Source organism: Microtus oregoni, unplaced genomic scaffold (assembly GCF_018167655.1).
Source record: "Microtus oregoni isolate MIOR12 unplaced genomic scaffold, Mior012 000029F_ref0000214, whole genome shotgun sequence".
In the NCBI taxonomy this organism is placed as follows: Eukaryota; Metazoa; Chordata; class Mammalia; order Rodentia; family Cricetidae; genus Microtus; species Microtus oregoni.
The window spans coordinates 12691635-12715214 of record NW_024543088.1 but is presented as its reverse complement, the minus strand read 5'-3'; the positions used below and the strand labels follow the sequence as shown (position 1 = coordinate 12715214).

Below are 23580 nucleotides of genomic sequence, written 5' to 3'. Positions count from 1 at the left end.
CAAGGTGAGTACTTTCTAAAGTAGATTGAATCAAATATAAAATACATTTAGAACAGTTTCTGACATGATCTATAAAAATGGTCATCATTTATGAATATAGATTACAGCAACTGAATCTTCTGAAATATGCTGTAGTAATTCTGAAAATCTCAGTAATAGATTGTACAAAATGACATCAAACTGCTATATATTGTGAATTGTAAGTTGCTCTGAGATAATGCTCTTGTACACTGTAAAAATTTGTCACTCGTAATGGTTTAATAAAATGATGATCAGCCAGTAGCAAGGTAGGAAGTATAAGTGGGGAAACCAGACTAGGAGAATTCTGGGAAGAGGAAAGGCAGAGAGTCAGTCACCAGCCAGATGCAGAATGCCTTACAGAGGAAAGGTACCAAGCCAAGAGGCTAAACATAGAAAAGAATTATGGGTGAATTTAAATTGTAAGAGCTAGTTAATAATAAGCCTGAGCTAATAAGCCTAACAGCTTATAGTTAATACAAGCCTCTGTGTGTTTCTTTGGGACTGAACGGCTGCGGGACCAGGTGGGACAGAAACTTCCATTTACAGTAAGGAATATGTTATATTCGGCAAGGTTCTATAGTGTCACAGAACTTATAGAATGAATCTTTGTATGTGTGTATATAAAGGGGAATTGCTTGGAATGATTTACAGACTGCAATCAAGCTAATCCAATTGTGGCTGGCTGTGAATGGAGAGTCCAAGAATGTAGTAGTTGCTCAGTCCGACAAGACTGGCTATGTCAGCTGGTCTTCTGTATATGCTGGAATCCCAGAGAAGTAGGCTCCAGTGCAGGGAAGGAATGGAAGTGCTAGCAAGGCAAGGGCAAGCAGGAAAAGAGCAAAAGTCTCCTTCTATGTCTTCGGCTTCCAGCAGAAGGTATAGCCCAGATTAAAGGTGTGTCTTCTTGCCTCAAGATCTGGATCAAAGGTCCAGACCAGAAGTGTATTCACCCACTTCAAACCAAGTAGAAAGCTGGGCAGTGGTGTCATCCATCTTTAATCCCAGCACTAGGGAGGCAGAGACAGGTGGATCTCTGTGAGTTCGAGGCCAGCCTGGTCTACAAGAGCTAGTTCCAGGACAGGCTCCAATGTACCGGCGAAAAATGAATGCAGACAGATTGTAAAAAAATATATACAGCTTTAATGTAGAAATAGACTTACAGTACCACGGTTCCCGAGGAGAAACAGGAAGCAGAAGGGGTGGCTGGGCACAAGCCCAGCAGATTTATAGGTAAACATTAGCCCGGGGCGAACACGCCCCCAATGGGCTGTACTTGGACTTATCCCTACATCCAAAGCTACAGAGAATGAATGTCTTGAGAAACCAAAAACAAGGGCTGGAGAGATGGCTCAGTGGTTAAGAGCATTGCCTGCTCTTCCAAAGGTCCTGAGTTCAATTCCAGCAACCACATGGTGGCTCACAACCATCTGTAATGAGGTCTGGTGCCCTCTTCTGGCCTGTAGACATACACGCAGAAAGAATATTGTATACATAATAAAGATCTCTCACAGGTATGCCCTCCATTTCAGAATTGTAGTTCATGTCAGATATAGTCAAGTTAACAACCAAGAATAGCCATCATGACAGGTAGTGGTGGCACATGCCTTTAATCCCAGAACTCAGGAGGCAGTGATAGGAGGATCTCTGAGTTCAAGGCCAACTTGGTCTATAGAGTGAATTTTAGGACAGCCAGGACTAGACAGAAAAAACAAACAAACGAGAAAACCACTCCCCCCAAAAGGAAAGAAAGAAAAGACTAGTCATCACAGAACAGATATGATCTCTGACAATTACACCAGAAGCTTTGCTTACATGAGTGTTTATACAGATTCAACGCAATGCCCTTCAAAATTCCAGCAAAATTCTTCAAAGACCTCGAAAGAACAGTATTCAACTTCATTTGGAAAAGCAAAAAACCCAGGATAGCCTAAACAATTCTGTGCAATAAAAGAACTTTTGGAGGAATCACAATCCCTGACTTCAAACTCTACTACAGAGCTACAGTACTGAAAACAGCCTGTTGGCATAAGAACAGACAGGAGGACCAATGGAACCGAATAGAAGACCTGGATATCGATCCACACATCTTCGAACACCTGATCTTTGATAAAGAAGAAAAAAATATCAAATGGAAAAAAGAAAGCATTTTTAACAAGTGGTGCTGGCATTAACTGGATATCAACGTGTAGAAAAATGAAAATAAACCCATATCTATCACCATGCACAAAACTCAAGTCCAAATGGATCAAAAACCTCAACAAAAAACCAGACACCTTGAACCTTATAGAAGAATGCATTGGCACAGGGAACCACTTCCTAAATATAACCCCAGTAGCACAGACACTGAGAGAAACAATTAATAAATGGGACCTCCTGAAACTGAAATGCTTCTGTAAAGCAAAGGACACAGTCAACAAGACAAAATGACAGCCTACAGAATGGGAAAAGATCTTCACTAACCCACATCAGACAGAGGTCTGATCTCCAAAATATACAAAGAACTCAAGAAATTGGACACCAAAAGATCACATAATCCAATTTTAAAAAAATGGAGTACAGACCTAAACAGAGAACTCACAACAGAGGAATCTAAAATGGCTGAAAGACACTTAAAAAAATGTTCAACAAGCAGGGAGGTGGTGGCGCACGCCTTTAATCCCAGCACTTGGGAGGCAGAGGCAGGTGGATCTCTGTGAGTTCGAGGCCAGCCTGGTCTACAAGAGCTAGTGCCAGGACAGGCTCCAAAGCTACAGAGAAACCCTGTCTCAAAAAACTAAAAAAAAAAAAAATCAACATCCTTAGTCATCAGAGAAATGCAAATCAAAACAACTCTGAGATTCCACCTAATACCTGTAAAAATGGCCAAGATCAAAAACACTGATGACAACTTATGCTGGAGAAGTTGTGGAGAAAAGGGAACACTTCTGCATTGCTGGTGGGAATGCAAGCTGGTACAACCCTTTTGGATGTCAGTGTGCTGATTTCTCAGAAAATTAGGAAACAGCCTTCCTCAAGACCCAGTAATACCTTTTGGATATATATCCAAAGGATGCTCAACCGTGCCACAAGGACATGTGCTCAACTATGTTCATAGCAGCTTTGTTTGTCATAGCCAGAACCTGGAAACAACCTAAATGCCCCTTGATCGAAGAATGGATAAGAAAAATGTGGTACATTTACACAATGGTGTTCTACACAGCAGAAAAAATAATAACGACAGCTTGAATTTTGCAAGAAAATTGATGGAGCTAGAAAACATTATTTTGAGTGAGGTAACCCAAACACAGAAAGACAATTATCACATGTACTCATTCATAGGTGATTTTTTAAACACAAAGCAAAAAAAGCCAGCTTGCAAAGCACAATCCCAGAGAACTTAGACAACAATGTGGACATTAAGAGAGACTTACATAGATCTAATCTACATGGGAAGTAGAAAGTATAAAAAGACAAGATCTCCTGAGTAAATTGGGAGCATGGGGACCTTGGGGGAGGGTTGAAAGGAGAAGGGGAGAGACAGGGAGGGGAGCAGAGAAAAATGTAGAGCTCAATAAATATCAATAAAATAAAAAAAAAGCAAACAAGAGTATTTATCTTCAGAGGATGCTCTCAGCTTCCGGTGCTCTATAATATGCATAAACAGAAGGGGGCAGCAATACCCGTTTATGAATCCCAAACATGGTACAAGATGTCAGGTGTCGGTGGGGGTGGAATATATGGGTCATGGTAGATGGCTTGCCTGCCATACTTGAGGTTCCAGGTTCAATTCTTAGCTCTGAAGGGAAAAAAAAAGCCAGTGGATATTAAAGGAGCATAAACAGCCTGGCATTGTTTCCAGCGCTGTGTGATGGTAGGGTGTAAGAGGGCTCTAGGGGTGCAGAGGTATCTATGTGCTGAAGAGACAATAGTTACCTTCTAGAATACTCCACCAGATTCTTCACAACTGAAGGGTAGAAATGGGGATTAGACACAACCAGGGCAAAGACACTGGTTACAGCTTTTCTTTGCTTCATGCAGTGAATGGGTTTTCTCTCTCTCTTTTTTTTTTTTTTTTTTTTTTTTTTTTTTGGTTTTTCGAGACAGGGTTTCTCTGTGGTTTTGGAGCCTCTCCTGGAACTAGCTCTTGTAGACCAGGCTGGTCTCGAACTCACAGAGATCCGCCTGCCTCTGCCTCCCGAGTGCTGGGATTAAAGGCGTGCGCCACCACCGCCCGGCTGGTTTTCTCTCTTTTTGACAATGCTTTTAAGTGTGGCCTTTCTTTGTCACCCTCACCTCTTTACTTTGACCTTTCTATAGCAGCCATCACTCTCAACAACAGTGTCAACTGTTCTGTCCCCTCACTTGAGTACCCCTTCTGGGGTTCTTTATGACACTTGCCCCTTGGGACCTCACTCTGCTTTGGTGGCTCATTGGATCCTTACATCTCTGGGCAGAGATGTTGTGGTCTAGATGTGTGTTCCTCCCATTCAAAGCATAATCACCACCTCATAATATTAAGGGCGATAAATTTTAATTGTAGAGTCCACATGGATGAGATTAGTGAGCTATGAAAAGAAATGTGGTGCCGGTTGTGATAGCGCACACAGATAGGATTTGCTGAAGGAAATGAACACAGGGGGATCATGAGTTCGAGGCCAGCCTGGGCTACACGTTGAGCTGGAGCGAAGACTCAGCCATTAAGAGCACTGGCTGCTCTTCCAGAGGTCCCGAGTTCAATTTCCAGCAATCACATGGTGGCTCACAACCATCTGTAATGAGACCTAGTGCTCTCTTCTGGCCTGCAGGCATGCATGCAGACAGAACACTGTATTCATAATTAATGAATGCATTAATGAATCTTTAAGAAAGAAAAGTGCAGGACCTGATTGATGACCTGCGTTCCACCCCCAGAAGCCATGATAGGAATCTGGATGAGATGGCACACATATGTACTCCTGGCAGTTCTACAACAAGATGGGCCATGCAGACAGGAGAATCAGTCAGAAGTTGGCCAACCAGCTCAGAATACATAGCACAGCAGTGCAGCCAGAGAAATCCTACACCAAACCAAGTGGAAAAGGAACCAACTCCTGACAAATGTCCTCTGACTCTAGGGTCATGGACTGTGCTTACATGCATGCACAGGTATGCGTGCACACACACACACACACACACACATTTAGAAGAGGGTGCTATTTTTTCTGTCATGTGAAGAGACACAGCTAGAATATGCAGTCTATGTTCCAGAAGCAATGTCCCTGCTAAACAGCAAATCCACTGACTAACCTTAAACTTTCGACCACACAGCATTTTTCTAAATATTAGAAAAGAGTTTCTTCTTTAATGTATTCACTTTATGTGCATTTGTGTTTTGCCATGGGTGTCAGGTCCCCTGGAGCTGAAATTATAGCCAGTTGTGAGCTGCCACATGGGCGCTGGGAATTGAACCTGGGTCCTCTAGAAGAACAGTCAGTGCTCTTAACCACTGAGGTAACCTTTTTCATTGATAAATGAAAGATAGACATTTTAACATCTAGATGGACTAACACAAAAAGTCCATGCAAGCTTCATCTTTGGAATTTTATTTGGCACGACAAGATGGCTCAGTGAATAAACACACTTGCTGCTAACCAGAGATAGCCTGAGTTTAATCCCCTGGACTCAAATATGTGACTGAATACTGGCCTGGAGATACGGTAGTAGAAGACTGCCAGCCCATCATGAACAGGGTGCTGGGTTCAACCCCTAGCAATGCAGGGGGCAAAAAAAGAGAGAGAAAAGTATTTCTGCTATTTAACCATTCATTCCATCTCTAAATCCAAGCAATCAATATGCTATCAAAATGTAAGATATTCTCCAAAGCCACCGAGAAACCCTGTCTTGAAAAAGCAAAAAAAAAAAAAAAAAGTAAGATATTACAATGATATGATATCAACATGAATGTCAAAAAATAAACAAACACACATTTCTTAGGGCGGGCATGGTGATGTAGGCCAGTAGTCCCAGCAGAAGAATCAGGAATTCCATCAGCCTCCTTGCTTATAGGGAATTTGAAGTTAGCCTGGGTTCTATGAAGTCATGTCTCTTCTTGGTTCCTTGGGCACTGGGGGCACACATTGTGCACATATATCCATGCAGGTAAAACACGCCTATGAAATAAAGTACTTATTAAAGAAAAAAAAGATGAATAACCTGAAGCTAAACATGAGGCAACAAAGGTGGCAGTGGAAATTGTATTTCAGGAAGACTTGTCAAGGGGGTAGATTGTGAGCCCTCTGGGTCACAATGGTGTTAAGTATTCTGATGTAAGTACCTTACCTTGTGCTTTTTAGCTATTATATCCTATAAAATATTATTGTGTTGGAGTCAAGAATTTCCTTGTGGAGACCCAAATGAAACATGAGGGGGGGGGGTTAATGGTAGTGAAAAAGAGGGGAAAAAAAGGTCCATAATTGAAGCTAGTCATTGGTTGGTTGGTAGGTATTTATTTTTAATTCAACACATATTTACATAACAGTTTCCTTACCTGTAAGTGAGATACTTTATAATTTTGCTCCAAATGTCCCCTCTTTGTTACAATGCAGGCACTCTATCCTTTCACAGAAGTGCAGGAGCTTAAAATTATACTTGGTAGCGTTTCTTAGAAATCATTGTAACCCAGATCTGCAGTACAAAATGAATGTTTTCTCCTTTGAAACGTAGGTTGATTCTTTTGTTTCCTGGGGGAAAAAAAAACCCAGAAAACTATTATCCCTCTGCGAGGGGCTTGAGCATCCACCTGGGGGCGACAAATACTATTGTTCTTTTTTCCTTAGTGGAGAACGCCAGAGAGACGGTCGCTGCTTTTTTTGGTCAAAGTTGGTGTTTCTTTAAAGAACTTCCCCACTCCAGGGCGGGGAAGAAGCCTTTTGTTGCCAATTGAGCGTATACGTCATGCAATGGACTCTGGAAGACCGAGTCTTGGTGCCACGAGGTAAACTAGCATCACAGAGAACGCTGGACTTCAATTCCCACAATGCCTGGCGCGATCCCGCGGCCCTGCCTGGGAAATCCGAGTGGTGGCGGCCATCTTGCGTATGGAGCTGCTCCAGCCCCGACTCTCTCAAGCTCGATTTTGTGGCTGTGTCTGAGACGGTCTTTCGTTGAGAGGTTCGTATCTTTACGGAAGTTGTTTTGTTTTGTTTTGCTTTGCTTTTGGGGGTGCTGGGTGGAAGTACGTGCAGAACTGCGGTTTGAAGAGCAGACGCCCCAGTGTAGGTGAGGGAGGTGCTTCCGGTTTCGTCTGACGCGGACGACTCAAGTTTTCACTCGTAGCTTGACTCCTTCATCTGAGTGTGAGCGGGGAAGCCCGGGGAAAACCTCAGCGTCAGAGGCCGCCGCAGAGTCCAGACGGGGCCCTGTTGCCTTCCTTAGGGACGGAGAAGCCGGGGGGGGGGGGGGCCTCCGGCCAGGCCTGGTGCTCGGGAGGCCTTGAGGCCCAGGTGGGGTGCTGGGTGTTCGCGCACCCCTCGCGCTTCCTCGGGTGTCTGTGACGTTTGACTGAGGAAACGGGAAGATGGGAGTGAGGCTAGGGCTGTTTCCGGGAGAATGGCTTTCTGGATCTGCAGTTGGAGCTTCCTTCGGCTCTCCTAATGGCCTGCCTGCTTTCGGCCCTAGTTTGTGGGCTTTGGGTTTGGAGTCCAAGAGCGGGTAAATGAAGTACTGACCAAAACGAGAGTTTGGGTCTCTTAAGGGTTCAAGGAAATTACAAGAGAAGCGAAGTTGTGTTTTGTTTTGTAAACACAGTGTCACTCGGTAGGCCAGGATGCTTTGGAACCCAACTGTGTCGTCGGCCCGTAATGGCCTGAACTCGCTTATTGGTAGATTACAGGTTTGAGCCATTGCTTGTCAAGAGAAATTTAGCTTTAATTAACTTATTGATGGGTCTCGTGTAGTGCAGACTGGCCTTGAACTTAACTGTGTAGCCTAGGTTTGCTCTACAAAGACTGCAATTTAGCTCATCTCCTGTGGATGCCGAGGGGAGATGATGGAAGCTTGGAAGCTGAAGCCTCTACTCCAAAAGACAAAGCGACTTCCAAACAGCGAGGGATTCAGGATGCAGTGATCTTAGCCAGTTTGGAAACAAATGCCAGTTATGTATCTATCCACACGAGATAGGGACTCAGTTTCCAAACTTAGGTGCTTAAACTCTGGAATGGACTGTTTAAAGATGGGACTGGCAGCACGGGCCTGTGATCTCAGCTACTCAGGAGGATGAACAGTTAAGGAGTCCCTGGGCTCTATGGAGAGAATTCAAAGCCACGCTTGTCAAGTTTAGTGAGACGCTGTCTCAGCATGAAAAAGGGGGTAGGATGTAGCTCTGCAGTAGGGTGTTCATTTAGCATGTGTGAGGTCATGAGTTCATCTTCTGTGCCTCCAAAAAAAAAACAATGAAGTGCACATGTATTTTTGAATGGTATTACAGTGAGACTCCTCCTGTAAATTATTGTTATGACTTAAAATAAGTGGTTATAAAATTGCAGTTTAACTGTAATTATTAAATGCTTATGTCACAAATTCTTTTTTCTAAAATTCCTTGTGTAAAAAAAATTTGTCTAAATTTTTAGAAATATGACCTAATATTTGTATGCTTTGCTTCTCAGATGCCTTATAGTGAAATTGAAGCTAAGTTTTTGGGCCCTGGAAAAGATCTAACAAGGGAATCGTGCAGTAAGAAACTGAAGACAGCTGCAGATGATTGTGCTTTCTCCCGTCAAGGTGGTCCTGATCGTCCCAGACCCCAAGAGAAAACCAGAAATAACAGGGTCCCAGTGGCCACCATTACCTTCAGAAGACGTCCTCAGGAAGACAAAGCCGGAGCTCCAGATGTGTTGAAGCCTAAGGAGCTGCCTGATAATAAACTAGGCAGTGTCGGGTCTACTGAGTCACCAGCTTTGCAGGGCGGAAAGCCCCCCTCGCTCTCCAAGGATGATGACATCTATAGCACAAGTAAGGCGTTCATAGGCCCCATTTACAAACCCCCCGAGAAAAAGAAATGCAGAGAAAGGAAAAATGAGACGGGCGCTTTGAATAGTACAGATGACAAAAGAAGACAAGAAGAAAAACAGAAATTTAACTCCAAAAAATTGGAGATTGACACAGAACTCTCCCAGTTTTACAAAGAAATTGAAGAGCTAGAAAATGAAAATGATGTTTCACAAGGCAGTAGTGAAGTGCCAGAACCTTCCCAGGAAAAAATTATTCCTAAGGACCAGGCCTGTGATGCCTTAAACTCCGAGGAGGCAAAGAAGGATCTCAGTAATGCTCTCCAGTCACATTGCGATTACCAGTGGTACTTGGAGGACGAACCAGGCCAATATCCCTGTGACGAACAACTGATACCTACTTTTTGTGAGACTTCATTCCCTTCCTTCAGGCCTGAATGGCAGTCAGTACATCCTTTTGTCATACCCCATGGTCCTCCTCTTCCCAGTTTTAATTACCATTTTAATATTCAACGATTCAATACCCCACTAAATCTGCCACCAAATATTTTTCATGGGCAAGATGACTCTCAGATGCCAAGAGGGTGTTACGTGGACAGTTGTCAGGGTAGCTGGAGTGGTTTGACTTTTGAACAGAACGATGAGTATACTAACTATGGTGTGACTAGCACTAATGTTCGTCCCTTTAGAGATGGCTACAGTGGACAAGATGAAAGTGTGGGTAACGGTTTCTGTGAAATCAGAGAGTGCTGGAGAGATCCTTCCATCGAAGAGCACACTAGAACAGACAGGTTTGCGAACCAGTGGTTTCCAGAGGAGAAGTTAAATAAATTGCAGAAACTACTTATTCTTTTGCGAGGCCTCCCTGGGTCTGGAAAAACAACATTGTCTCGGTAAGTAAAAAATATTAAGTGAATACTTGATGGTTCATTACTTAAATTTTGAGTTATCAGTGATAAACATTTCCATATTCCTAGTAGAAAATTTGTATGCTGTATTTGGGAGTTTCATCTGACTGGAAATACTTTGAAAGATGTATTCTAGGGGAAAGGGAGAATTGATGTATATATATTTAGCTTCTTTTAAGAGCTTTACAAATACACTATAACCAAAACAGCAACAAGCAATGCTACTTAAGAACTTGGCTAGGGACGGGCAGTGGCGGCACGTGCCAGTAATCCTAGCAGAAACAGGCGTTGTCTCTGTGAGTTCAAGGCCAGCCTGGTCCACAGAACTAGTTCCAGGACAGCTAGGGGCTGTTACAGAGAAACTGTCTCAAAAAAAACCAACCTTGTCTGGGCTGTATAAGTCAGCTATTCAAGTAAAGCTAGACTAGGTACTAGGAGGTCTGGGCTCTGGTACTTTTTCATTATGCTGCTGGGCAAGTTTTGCTGCTTGTTAATGGAATGGCAGATAGTTATTTTCTTAGAATTTGAAAAACCAATTGGGGCTCTTGAATGTGTTAAGCGTTATGCCATATGCCATGTCAGTATCTTGTGTGGGATAGGGTTTTTTGTTTTTTTGTTTTTTTGTTTTTTTTTTTGGAAACAGGGTTTCTCTGTAGCTTTGGAGCATGCCCTGGAATGGCCTCGAACTCACAGAGATCCTCTTGCCTCTGCCTCCCAAGTGCTGGGATTAAAGGCTTGCACCACCACTCCCTGACTGGAATAGCGATTTAAAAAAAAATAATTTTTTGGGTATGGATGTTTAATTTACATGTTTATCTGTGCACCACTTCCCAAAGGCCAGAAAAGGTCTTCAGGTTCCCTGGAACTGGACTGACAGATAATTGTGAGCCTCCATGTGAGTGCTGGGAATTGAGCCTGGGTCTTCTGAAAGAGCAGTCAGTACTCTTAGCCATTGAGCCATCTCTCTTCAGCTGCGTGGGACTGAGTTGCTATTTAGTTTTAAAATTTTGATGTGTTGAATTGAACACTCTGATTAGTGGCATTAAAACTATTGGTGTTTTTATTACAAAATATATCAGATTTCTAAGTTTCTTTACAATTTAAAGACAACATTTTCACGATTTTCTCAATTGTGGAAAATAACTCATACTATAAATTTCTTGTAGTTTATATAGAAAAAGTAAAAAATAGTATCTTTGGGTGAAAACTAGTATTTGAAGAACTTACAGATATTTATATTCACTTGTAATATGGCCTAAATAAATAAAATTTCTTTAGACAAAAATAAATTCAGTTTGTAGTATAGATTTTCTTTTTTTTAATATCTATTATGTATGTAGTATTCTGACTGCCTGTATGCCTGCAGGCCAGAGAAGGGCACCAGACCCCATTACATATGGTTGTGAGCCCCCTTGTAGTTGCTGGGAATTGAACTCAAGACCTTTGGAAGAGCACGCAATGCTCTTAACCGCTGATCCATCTCTCTAGCCCAGTAGTATAGATTTTTCAAGCAAGATTTTAAGCTGTGTTAATTGATTCATGACATTTTTGTTAAGGTTTTGTAGAGAATATGAAATCGAGGCTTACAAATATGAAATTGTTGTCTTACAAACAGACAGTGTTCTGGATTTAGACTATATCGGAGAAAACAGTTGAGATTTAGAAATTGGATGAAATAGGTCTACTAGTTATAACTGAATATAGAAATATAGAAGAAAATTAAGAGAACAGATTGGAGAATATTAGAATAGAATGCAATAGAATCTCGAAAAACCTGAGAGATTAGATGGAGGTGATTATACCTGTGGGTATTTGCTTGAAGACCAGGTAGAACACTTGAGTGGAAAGACGCCGCAGTTATCAAGATCTCAGATTCAAGGCCAATCTGGGCTAGGTACCAAGTTCTAGGGGAGGTGAGAACCACTCCCCTAAGTGGGCACTTAATAACAAGTGCCATTTGTGTCACAATTTTCTATTTAGAGATACTTTGACATAGGAAAGTTTGTGAAATGAATTGTTTTTTCATTTTATAGGAGCAAAGCCTAGAGGTTCACAGAAACTACTATTAAAAATCAAGCCCCTCCCTCCCCTGGAACTGAAATATTATAAGAGATCAAAATGATAATGTGCTTTCCCCCTATGTTTTCATTTTTAGAAGGCTTGAAGATTTCTGTTTATCCATCTGCTATATTTACGTGTGTACGTCTCGGTGTCCCAGCCTTCATTTTTAGTATCTACTCCATATGTTCTTCTGTGTGGGATTCTTCCCATCACGGAGCTTGGTTAAACAGATGAGAAAACACACACAAACACATGAGTACCTCTTTAGATTGATGGATGTTATTTAATGAAGACAGACTCCCCTTGTGGATTTTGGGGGTGGTATTTGGTTTGGTTTTGGTTTTTTGAGACAGGGTTTTACTATGTAGCCCTAGCAGTCCTAGAACTCGTTATAGACTAGGTTGATCTCAAACTCACTGCCTCTCACGTGCTGGGATTAAAGGTGTGTGCCACCACACCTGCCTTGACCTTGGGTTATTTGGCATCGAATGTAAAACCATATACTCTTATGTTGATAAAGTGGTGTTGGCTTTCAAAACAAGGTTTGGAGAAAGAAAAGAGTAAAGAATTGTTGAGAGCGTTGCTCATTTGGAGAACTAAATTAGTTTATGTTTGGAATTGCGCCCCATTCTTCTTAGTTTAGTCCTTATTTCACCACTTCTATGCCTGTTTGTATTTGTTTGTTCCTGCTGATGTACAGTGGCTTAGTTAAGGCTGCTTTAAATGCCTCCTGTTTGTTTTCTTTCTTTCAAGACTTTGAGCTAATCTGGAACTTACTGTGTAGTCCAGCATGTCCTGTAACCCACTGAGAAGCTCTGGAACTCGTGCTCTCTGGTACTTCAGCTTCCCAAGTGTTGGAATTGTAGGCATACACCATAACATTTTGAGACTTTTTTTATAGCAAGAAGTTAATTCCTTTTTATTATAAAATGTGGGAGCTGGCTGTGGTGCCACACAATTTTGTTTTTATTTTATTGAATTTATTGAGCTCTACATTTTTATCTGCTCCCCTCCCTGCCTCTCTCCTCCCCTTTTAATCCTCCCGCAAGGTCCCCATGCTCCCAATTTACTCAGGAGATCTTGTCTTTTTTGTAGATTAGATCTATGTATGTCTCTCTTAGTGTCCACATTGTTGTCTAAGTTCTCTGGGATTGTAGTTTGTAGGCTGGCTTTCTTTGCTTTGTGTTTAAAAACCACCTATGAGTGAGTACATGTGATAATTGTCTTTCTGTGTCTGGGTAACCTCACTCAAAATATTATGTTTTCTAGCTCCATCCATTTACTTGCAAAATTCAAGCTGTCATTATTATTTTTTCTGCTGTGTGGTACATTGTGTAAATGTACCACATTTTTCTTATCCATTCTTCGATCAAGGGGCATTTAGGTTGTTTCCAGGTTCTGGCTATGACAAACAAAGCTGCTATGAACATAGCTGAGCACATGTCCTTGTGGCACAATTGAGCACTCTTTGGATATATACCCAAAAGTGGTATTACTGGGTCTTGAGGAAGGCTGTTTCCTAATTTTCTGAGAAATCAGCACAGTGACATCCAAAAGGGTTGTACCAGCTTGCATTCCCACCAGCAATGCAGAAGTGTTCCCTTTTCCCCATAACCTCTCCAGCATAAGTTGTCATCAGTGTTTTTGATTTTGGCCAATCAAATGGACCTAAGAAACAAGTGGGTGTAGCTATCCTAATATCTAACAAAATAGACTTCAAGCTAAAATCAGTTAAAAAAGACAAAGAAGGACATTTTATATTAGTCACAGGAAAAATCCATCAAGAGGAAATTTCAATACTGAGCATCTATGCACCAAATATAAGGGCACCCTCATATGTCAAACACTTCTAAATCTTAAATCATATATTAAAGCCCACACACTAATAGTGGGAGACTTCAACACTCCCCTCTCACCATTGGACAAGTCAATCAGACAAAAAATGATCAGAGAAATAAGAGAACTAACAGATGTTATGACTCAAATAGACTTAACAGACATCTACAGAACATTCCACCCAAACACAAAAATATACCTTCTCAGCACCTCATGGAACCTTCTCAAATTGACCAATACTCGGTAACAAAACAAACCTCAACAAATACAAAAAAAAAATTGGAATAACCCAATGTACCTTATCATTTTGAGACTTTTATTTATCTTTTGTGTCCTTAGTAACTTCTGAATTTGTATAGCTTTTTACCTTTACTACTTTGTGTTCAGTATAAGCTGTACAAAACAGCATTATCTTTTTAATCATTGACCTAAGCCATTTTGGTTATAAGAAGGCAAAGGGTTAGTTGTTCCTGGAAAATTCTGCCACCTGCTTGTTAAAATTTTTATTATTTATTATTACTATTTGATTGCAGGGGCTGCTGGGGATAGAACCTGAGCTTGTGCATGCTGTGCAAGCACTCTCTTGCTGAGCTTCATGCCTAACCTCTGGTTTTTTGATGAAGGGTCTTTCAAGGAATCGCAGGCTTACCTGAAATTTGCTCCGTAGCAGAGGCTGGCCTCAAATTTAGGATCCTTTGAGTGCTGGGATTATAGGTATGAATCTCTACACTTGCCTTGCTACTATCTTTTAATGAAAATATTAGACTGAATTCTAATAGATACTGACTTTAAATACTTAGGACTAAGCAAAAGAAACACATTTCATACCACCCTTGCAAGTATGTTAAAGTGGAGGTTCTGCCCTTCCAGGCTACCTGACAGCACTTCAGTAGGTTCATTTGAGGCAGAATTTAAGGACATTTGAAATAGAATTTTGTTACTATTGTAGTTGTCCTTAGCCAAACAAGAGTGCTCTGACCCAGTGTTTGGACATAGAACCATTTAGGGACCAAGTCTTGAGTGAGTTTTGTTTGCTTGTTTGAGTGATTTTTTTTTTTTTTTTTTGGTGGGTGGGTTTCTCTGTGGCTTTGGAGCCTGTCCTGACTAGCTCTTGTAGACCAGGCTGTTCTTGAACTCCACAGAGATCTGCCTGCCTCTGCCTCCCAAGTGCTGGGATTAAATGTGTATGCCACGCCTGGCCAAGTGATTCTTTTTCAGAAGGTAGAATATAGATCAAAGTTCTTTTACTAAATCATGTAAAGGAAAAAGGAATGGGTTTAAAATACGTTATCTATTTAATATCTTTTTTTTTTTTTGGTTTTTCGAGACAGGGTTTCTCTGTGGTTTTGGAGCCTGTCCTAGAACTAGCCCTTGTAGACCAGGCTGGTCTCAAACTCCCAGAGATCTGCCTGCCTCTGCCTCCCAAGTGCTGGGACTTGTGCCACCACCAGCCAGCTTCTATTTAATATCTTTTACTCTGTTGATTTCATGTGTGAGTGTATTTTCAGAAACAAGCCATCAATCTCATCAACAAAGTGTGTGGCTATTATCAGAGATAAAAGGAGGTTGAAACATTTGTAACAGCTTGTACTCCACATTTGGAGACTAGTCCTTGCTTAGCTAGTGAGGGATATGATTTCTCTGATTAGGCAAATCATCCAAATGGTCTGATTATCTGTGCTATAGAGTATTTTTAAGGTAAATTATAATAATTATGTAGAAATTGTACAATAAATGTTTTGTATTTCAAATTTATTCAGTACTGTAAGTAGAGAACCAAGCTTGGCAACAGCAGCTGTCTATCTGAAGAGCTACTGCCCTGAGAGGAGATAGATAATAATTATACAAATGAGGATGTAGAATGGTTTAGTAAACTTCATGCCATCTCTTAAAAGTGCTAGAACTAGAACTTTATAGACTTCTAGAGGTAACTTCAAAACTTGCCTTTTTTTCCAACCATACACTCTCCAACATGATGAGTGCCCTAGACATTTGATGATGACTTCATTCATTCATTCATTCATTCAAAGTCTCACTACGTAGTACAGAGTATGCTAAAATTTGTCAGTTTCCTGCTTGCAACACCATGTCTAGCTTTTGCTGAGGATTCTAAAGCGTGAGACTATGCTGTTGTCCCTTAGTACTTATGTGAGTTGGTTGTCGGCTCCTGTACAGGTATCAAACTTCTTTGATACTTAAGTCCTTGAATAAAAGGGTGTCAGATTTGTATGTGCCTTATACATATATTCCCACATTGTACTTAAATGATCTCTGAATTCCTTAAAATACCAATACAGTGTAAATGCTGCTTATTTGTTGTGTTGTAAACTGGTATTTTAGAATAGTTGGGAAAATGTTCAGTAATGGTAATAGTATATATTTGACAGATTTATGAGAAAAATATTTAAAACTCTGCCTTCTGGCTTATTTCATTCAAAAAATAACTACAAAATAGATAAAGGAGTAAAATAAAAAATAATAATAATCTGAAAGAGGGCTGGAGAGATGGCTCAGTGGTTAAGAGCACTGTCTATTCTTCCAGAGGACCTAAATTGAATTTCTAGCAACCACATGGTGGCTCACAACAATGAGATCTGGTGCCCTCTTCTGGCATAAAGGCTTGCATGCAGATAGAGCCCTCATATACATAAAATAAATCTTTTTTTTAAAATATTTATTTATTTATTATGTATACAATATTCTGTCTGTGTGTATGCCTGCTGGCCAGAAGAGGGCACCAGACCCCATTACAGATGGTTATGGCCACCATGTGGTTGCTGGGAATTGAACTCAGGACCTTTGGAAGAGCAGGCAATGCTCTTAACCTCTGAGCCATCTCTCCAGCCCCCATAAAATAAATCTTTAAAAAAATATCTAGACAATGTGGATTGAAGAAATATATATAATAAGATGGCACCTGCTGTCAAACATGATGACCGGAATTTGATTTCTGGAACTCACATGCCATCTGTGCCTCCCCCAACACACAATAAATATCGCTAAGGAGAAAGAGCAATGGCTGAAGAAATGACTCAGGTTAAGGGCCCTGGTTGCTTTTCAAGAGGTCTAGAGTTCAATTCCCAGCAACCACATGGTGCCTCACAACCATCTATAATGAGATCTGGTACTCTCTTCTGGCAGAACGGTGTATACATAATAAATAAAGAGTAAAGAGCTGCTAAAAATACCTAGTAATTTACCATCTAGGAAATAAAAAAAAAGAACGTGAGAAAACAGCTTTGGGTGTTAGTGTGTGTGTGTGTGTGTGTGTGTGTGTGTGTGTGTGTTGGGGGGCGTGTTCCCCCCCCCCCCAGACAGGGTTTCTGTGTAGCTCTGACTGCCCTGGAACTCCCTTTGTTGACCAGGCTGACCTTGAACTCACAGAGATCCACCTGTTTCTCACACGAGTGCTGGGATTAAACCACCTGGCTGGTGTTAACATTTTTATTTAAACCATTTAGTGTGGGGGCTGGAGACATGGCTCAGAGGTTAAGAGCATTGCCTGCCCTTCCAAAGGTCCTGAGTTCAATTCCCAGCAACCACATGGTGGCCATAACCATCTGTAATGGGGTCTGGTGCCCTCTTCTGGCCAGCAGGCATACACACAGACAGAATATTGTATACATAATAAATAAATAAATAAAAACCAACCAAATCAATAAAAAAAAAATTTAGTGTGGTAAGTGCTGTGTGTTACTTTCTCAGGTAAAGGGTACTTGAGGCTAAATATTTGAGATGATGTAATTATCCTGTGAGGGCCCAGTGTAATCACAAGCTTCTTAATGTGAAGGTGGCAGGAAGGAAGGTCACAGATGGAAACGTAAGAAGAGATCAGAGAGGAGAGAAGACCCCATATTGCTCACTTTGTACTAATGGTCAAAGGCCCCACAAGCCAACATAATGAGTGTGCCTAACCTGCAGAAACTAGAAAAGATAACATTCTCTAGAACCTAGGGGAAGACAGGTCAGTAGAAGGGATTTTGGACTGCTAACCTTCAAAACTGCAAGCTAATGAGCTCTGGTTGTTTTCGGATCCTATAGTTACAGTAACCGTAGGGATTAAAAGCACTGTTTGAAAGTGATGAGATTTTTATTACATATACAATGTGCCTCCTGCATATACACCTTCATGCCAGAAGAGGGCACCAGATCTTATTACAGATGGTTGTCAGCCATCATATGGTTGCTGGGAATTGAACTCAGGACCTTTGGAAGAGCAGCCTGTGCTCTTAACCCCTGAGCCATCTCTCCAGCCCAGTGATGAGATTTTTATTCCTACCTTTCTTTGGAAGAGAGTGGTCTTAGTTGAACTCAGGAGATACCTGTCTCTAGTCTGGTCTTAAGTTCCTTATGTTTTACCTAAGAAAATTAGGTGGTAGGTCCTGAAGCACTTCGGTACAGCGCTCTTGCACCAGGGGCTCAGCCTGTGCCAGATTCACTTAGAGTGTTTGTTTTAGTTGTTTAGGTTACTAGCCCTGTCTGGCCTAGAACTCTTTAAAACTTACTGTGTAGGTATCATGACTGCCCTGAAACTTAGAGACCCACCTTTAAAGCTAGTAATAAATTCATTCAGAACCGCCATGGGGAGGAGATTGTACCAGGATCATTGTAGGCCATGGCTTTGGGAGTCAGAGGTATCCTGTGTCCAGCACTGAGAATTTCATTTCATAATCCTTGCTCCATGCTGCATATTAAACTCCATAGGCTGAACTTCTGTATTTATCTTCTTTCCTGGACTTGTTCAGTACCAATTGTCAGGGTTTTGTGAATTGAATGAGATCATAGATATATATGAGTTGTGGTAAGTTCTCAAAAGATAGCTCTTGGGGGCTGGAAAGATGGCTCAGTGGCTAAGAGCATTGTCTGCTCTTCCAAAGGTCCTGAGTTCAATTCCCAGCAACCACATCATGGCTCACAACCATCTGTAATGAGGTCTGGTGCCTTCTTCTGGCCTGCAGGCATACATGTAGACAGAATATTGTATACAGAATAATAAAAGATCTTTTGAGAAACTGTGACTCATATGGCCACTGATAGTGCTTAATCATTGTTTGATTTACTAAGTTCCAAGAAAGTAGCATTTTGAGACTCCATTTAGAAGACCCGATAATTCCAAATATAAGAATTTTGAAATTATTGCTCTTACTTTTAGTTCAGATGCTTGATAGAGTTGTCCATTCCCCTAGGTTCATGAGCCCTTTTTGAATTTCCTAAAGTGAGCTTCATAACCTGAGATAGTTGTGTAGTTTGAAAAGGATGCATGCACACTCCTGGGAAGAAAATGTCTTGTCAGGCTCAACAGTTACTCATGATTTATAGATTTAAAAAAGTCTTCAGGGAGATTGTTCATGTTTTTCTGTTATATAATGATAAAAATGGACTACTGTTTTCCTGTTCTTTTAACTTGGAGAACTTAAACCATTTCTTAAGCACAATGGTATTATTAGCATCTTAAAAACCACCAATTAATAGGTTACAGAACCAAATAAAAGCATGACTTTAGGAATGACGATAGCCTGGATTCTGGTACTGTTTAGTATAATTAGTTATTATATGGTAAGTTACAATCAAAATCTCTTTTTGGGTGATTGAGCTCTGGTTCAGAATGCTAATATTTTAATTTAAAATTTTTTTTGGTTTTTAAATTCTTTATTTATTTATTATGTATACAATATTCTGTCTGTGTGTATGTCCACAAGGGGGCACCAGACCTCATTCCAGATGGTTGTGAGCCACCATGTGGTTGCTGGGAATTGAACTCAGGACCTTTGGAAGAGCAGGCAATGCTCTTAACCACTGAGCCATCTCTCCAGCCCGATTTTTGAATTCTTTATGTGTTAAGTGTTTTGCCTGTGTGAGCATGCCTGATGGCCTTGGAGGTCAGAAAAAGGCTGGGTTCCCTGGAACTGGACTCATCCATAGTTGTCAGTTGACATGTGGGTACTGGGAATTGAACCTGAGCCTTCTGCAAGAGCACTGACAGATATTAATGACTGAACTGTCTCTGCAGCTCCATCATATAACTCTTTAATTTTTCTTTCATTCACAAAATACATAAAAATCTTTTGTAGTTTTTTTTTTTTTAAATCAGGCTTTCTAAGCTAACATACAAACTATCAGTTTCATTGTGGCATCTCATACATAATTGTTCACCCCTCACACCACCCATCTGCTTTCCTCCCTTCCTCAAGTTCTGCTTCCTTTTCACAGGTATTATGGTACTTTTCCTCCTCTTCCCTTCCTTAAGATCTCTATCCTCTCATGATCCTTTTCTGATTTTCTGACCTAGAAACAGCACATATTTAAACACACATATATAAACACATATATGTAAACACACATAATTGTAGTATTTATTTACTTATTTTTGGTTTTTCAGGACAGGGTTTCTCTGTGTAGCTTTGGAGCCTGTGCTGGAACTTGCTCTGTAGACCAGGCTGACCACAAATTCACAGAGATCCACTTGTTTCTTTGAGTGCTAGGGCTAAAGATGTGTCTCCCTTTCTAATACCAGGGAACATCTATAATTATAAAAGTAACACTCTGTCCTTTCAGTTTATGTCATGCAAATTACTTGTACAGGCCAAGGTAAGTAGAGTGTATTTGGTTTCCTTTTTTTTTTTTTTTGTTTATGAAAAAATACTGTGGTGGAATAGCTAAAATCATTAGATTAGAACTGGTAGTCTAGGATTCTGAATGCTTTCACCTTCTACTGTTTGTCTTTCTGTCTCCATGACCCTACTTACTGTGTGTACAGTGATTTAATGCACCAATCTCTAAAATTTGTTATACTTTGGAGAATCACGGGTTGTTTGCCATGTTATGTTTTAGGCTATTTCTTACTCTCACATGTTGATCATCTATGTTTGTGATTAGTGGAAGTGAGTTTGTGAAACCTGTCTTTGATCAAATATATTTTCCACATGGATTGCTTACTTAATCTTTCTTGGTTTTTGGGTGACTTGTACCAGAGATAGACAGTTCTAGGCTTTCAGTACCAATTCACAGAAAGCTAAAACATGCATGTTAGCTGATGTTATTTGGGAAGCAATGCATGGTTGTTTAAAGTCATAGTACAAATGCTGGTTTAAGGTTTTCATATCTATAGTTGGATAGAGTGAAATATGAAGTGATGTTTAAAATCTTGATGATCTGAAAGGATTGGCTCCTCTGCTCTTCTGCCTACAGTGTCCTTAAGGAATCAATACCAGGTGTCCAGTGCTAACTTGTCCCGTGGTTCCTTTATCTAGTCATAGATCTATGGTTTCTTTTGTTAACAGAATTCTGCTTGGTCAGAGTCGCGATGGCATCGTGTTCAGCACTGATGACTATTTTCATCATCAAGATGGGTACAGGTACAATGTTAATCAACTTGGTGATGCCCATGACTGGAACCAGAGCAGAGGTTTGTTTTGGGCCAAGACTCCTGGGATGGAGTATTGAGTCATACCTGGGTTTTATTTTGATTTAGACTTACTGGCTGAGTGACTTTGACAGACTGTTAATAACCCGGAGTCCAATTTCTTCTTATGTAAGACATGATAATAATTATATTTGCCATCTCAGGTAAAGATTGTGAGAATCGGTGAACTTAGATAAAGTGGGGTGAACTGTAGACAGTATACCAATATAAGCTGCTAAAATACAGGTGGGGGACATTTTAATACGCTTTCTTTTTTACACTTTATGAATTATTTTATTTTATTTTATTTATTTATTTAGTTTTTTGGTTTTTCGAGACAGGGTTTCTCTGTGGCTTTGGAGCCTGTCCTGGAACTAGCTCTGTAGACCAGGCTGGTCTGGAACTCAAAGAGATCTGCCTGCCTCTGCCTCCCGAGTGCTGGGATTAAAGGCGTGCGCCACCATCGCCCAGCTATGAATAATTTTAAGAACTCTGATACTTTTGTATTCTGAAAGTCGTTTGTACCCCATATGATGCTGATGTCTTTAAATCTTAATAAAATGCCTGTATTAGTTTTCCTCATTGGTACTATGTTATGAGAACTTTATCAGATACTTCAGTTTTAGAATACAGGGGTCAGTTTCTTTCCATCATAAATAGTGGTCTCAATCCTGATAGATTATTTGAGTCAGGTGGGAATCCTCCCTTTTTTTTTTCTTTTTTTTTTTTTTTTTGCTGGCCTCGAACTCGTGATCCTCCTGCCTCTGCCTCCTTCAGCAAATCCTACTGGCGTGCGCCACCACAACCGGCAATCCTCCCCTTCTTTAAAAAAGGGTTCGACCTTGCTCAGCCCTAGGAATTCTGCTTTAGTTTGGTTTAGAATGAGGACTAAAAACTGGACCTTTGTGGAGCAGTCACACATGCCTTTAATTCCGCACTTGGGAGGCAGAGGCAGGCGGATCTCTGTTCGAGGCCAGCCTGGTCTACAAGAGCTAGTTCTAGGACCGCTAGGGTTGTTACACAGAGAAACCCTGTCTCAAAAAAACAACCCCCCAAAAAAGTGGGCCTTTAAAATACTTTCATTAAAAATATTTTTGATGTATAAAGGTGTTTTATTTGGATATAGATCCCTGTAACTGGAGTTACAAGCAATTGTGAACCACCATGTGGGTGCAGGGACTTAAACCTGCATCCCCCAGAAGAGCAGTGAGTTCTCATAACAGATGAGCCATCTCTCTAGCTCCAGTTTTGGGTGTGTGTGTGTTAATTTAGATCTAGAACTATCTAAAAATGACATTTGCTCTAAATTACTTTTAAAAACCTATTTTTGGGGGCTGGAGAAATAGCTCAGCGGTTAAGAACACTGCCTGTTCTGCCAGAGGACCAGGGTTCAGTTCCCAGCACCCACATAACAGCTCACAACTGTCTGCAATCCATCTCCAGGTGATTTCACACCCTCATACAGAGATGTGTAGGCAAAACACAAACGCACATAAAATAAATCATTTAAGAAGAAAAAAGAACATACTTTTGGGTTGATAACATGGTTCAGTGAGTAAAGTATTAACTAGTCTCTAGGATCTGCCATTCTTAAACGTACCTTCAATAAGGTACTCCTTGGTGCTGAGACCCCAATACCAAGCACGAAGCAATTTAAAGACAGTCTTATTTTGGCTCACAGTTTAAGAAGGGATACGTGGCAGGGAAGGCCTCACAGGAACACAATGCAGCTGGTCACAGAGTATCTACTGTAGAAGTTAAAGGACCCATTTCCTCCAGCCTTGCCCCACCTCATAACTGTACCTCAGCCTTCCAGAATGGTGTTACTACCAGTAGGGGATTGATTGTTCGAATATGTGAGCCCATGGGGACATTCCCCCTTCACAGCATAAACAGGTACATCCAATCCTTTGACACTGCAACACAACCCTGTTCTCTGCAATGTTCAGTCTAGTTAACAAAACAAAACACCAAACTTGCAAAAAGTAAATCTCATGGTTTTTAAGTGAGTTTAAAATTTTGAATTGAGCCACAAGCCCTGACGATTCTCAGCCACACATGGTCCATGAAATCCAGGTTGGACATGCATCATTTCATTATGTTGAATTTAGTGGTTTGAATCCTGTATATTGAAAAACTTTCCATCTTTGCACTCAACTTTGATAATTTTTCTGAAGTTAATTTTCTTGTCTAATATCCCAGAGGTATACATATGCTGCTGTCATTAACAAATGGCTCACTGTGAGGGAATTCTTCCCTCATGGTCAAGAGATGACTCTGGGGTAGAGTTCAGGTTGCCTTCTCGTCAGTCACATATTTGAGAATCATGATTCTAGGAAGTCTCCAAAAAACAGCTGGACTGTGGTATTGAGCTGCTTGATATATGAAA

At 40.8% G+C, this 23580-nt stretch overlaps 1 protein-coding gene across 6 annotated transcripts in view; it reads left to right on the top strand.

Moving 5' to 3' along the window:
- The first annotated feature begins 6780 nt into the window (after positions 1 to 6780).
- Positions 6781 to 23580, top strand: part of LOC121464728 (NEDD4-binding protein 2-like 2) — a 72852-nt gene continuing 56052 nt past the window's right edge. Inside the window, exons 1-3 of one of the 6 annotated variants that reach the window (XM_041677764.1) lie at positions 6781 to 7149; positions 8643 to 9877; positions 21070 to 21194. In XM_041677764.1, the coding sequence (XP_041533698.1) occupies positions 8643 to 9877; positions 21070 to 21194 (1360 nt within the window). In that variant the 5' untranslated portion in view covers positions 6781 to 7149. Of the gene's footprint in view, positions 7150 to 7579; positions 7690 to 8642; positions 9878 to 21069; positions 21195 to 23580 lie in introns of those variants that run through there. The other 5 variants (XM_041677768.1, XM_041677769.1, XM_041677765.1 and 2 more) reach the window with 5 other exon arrangements.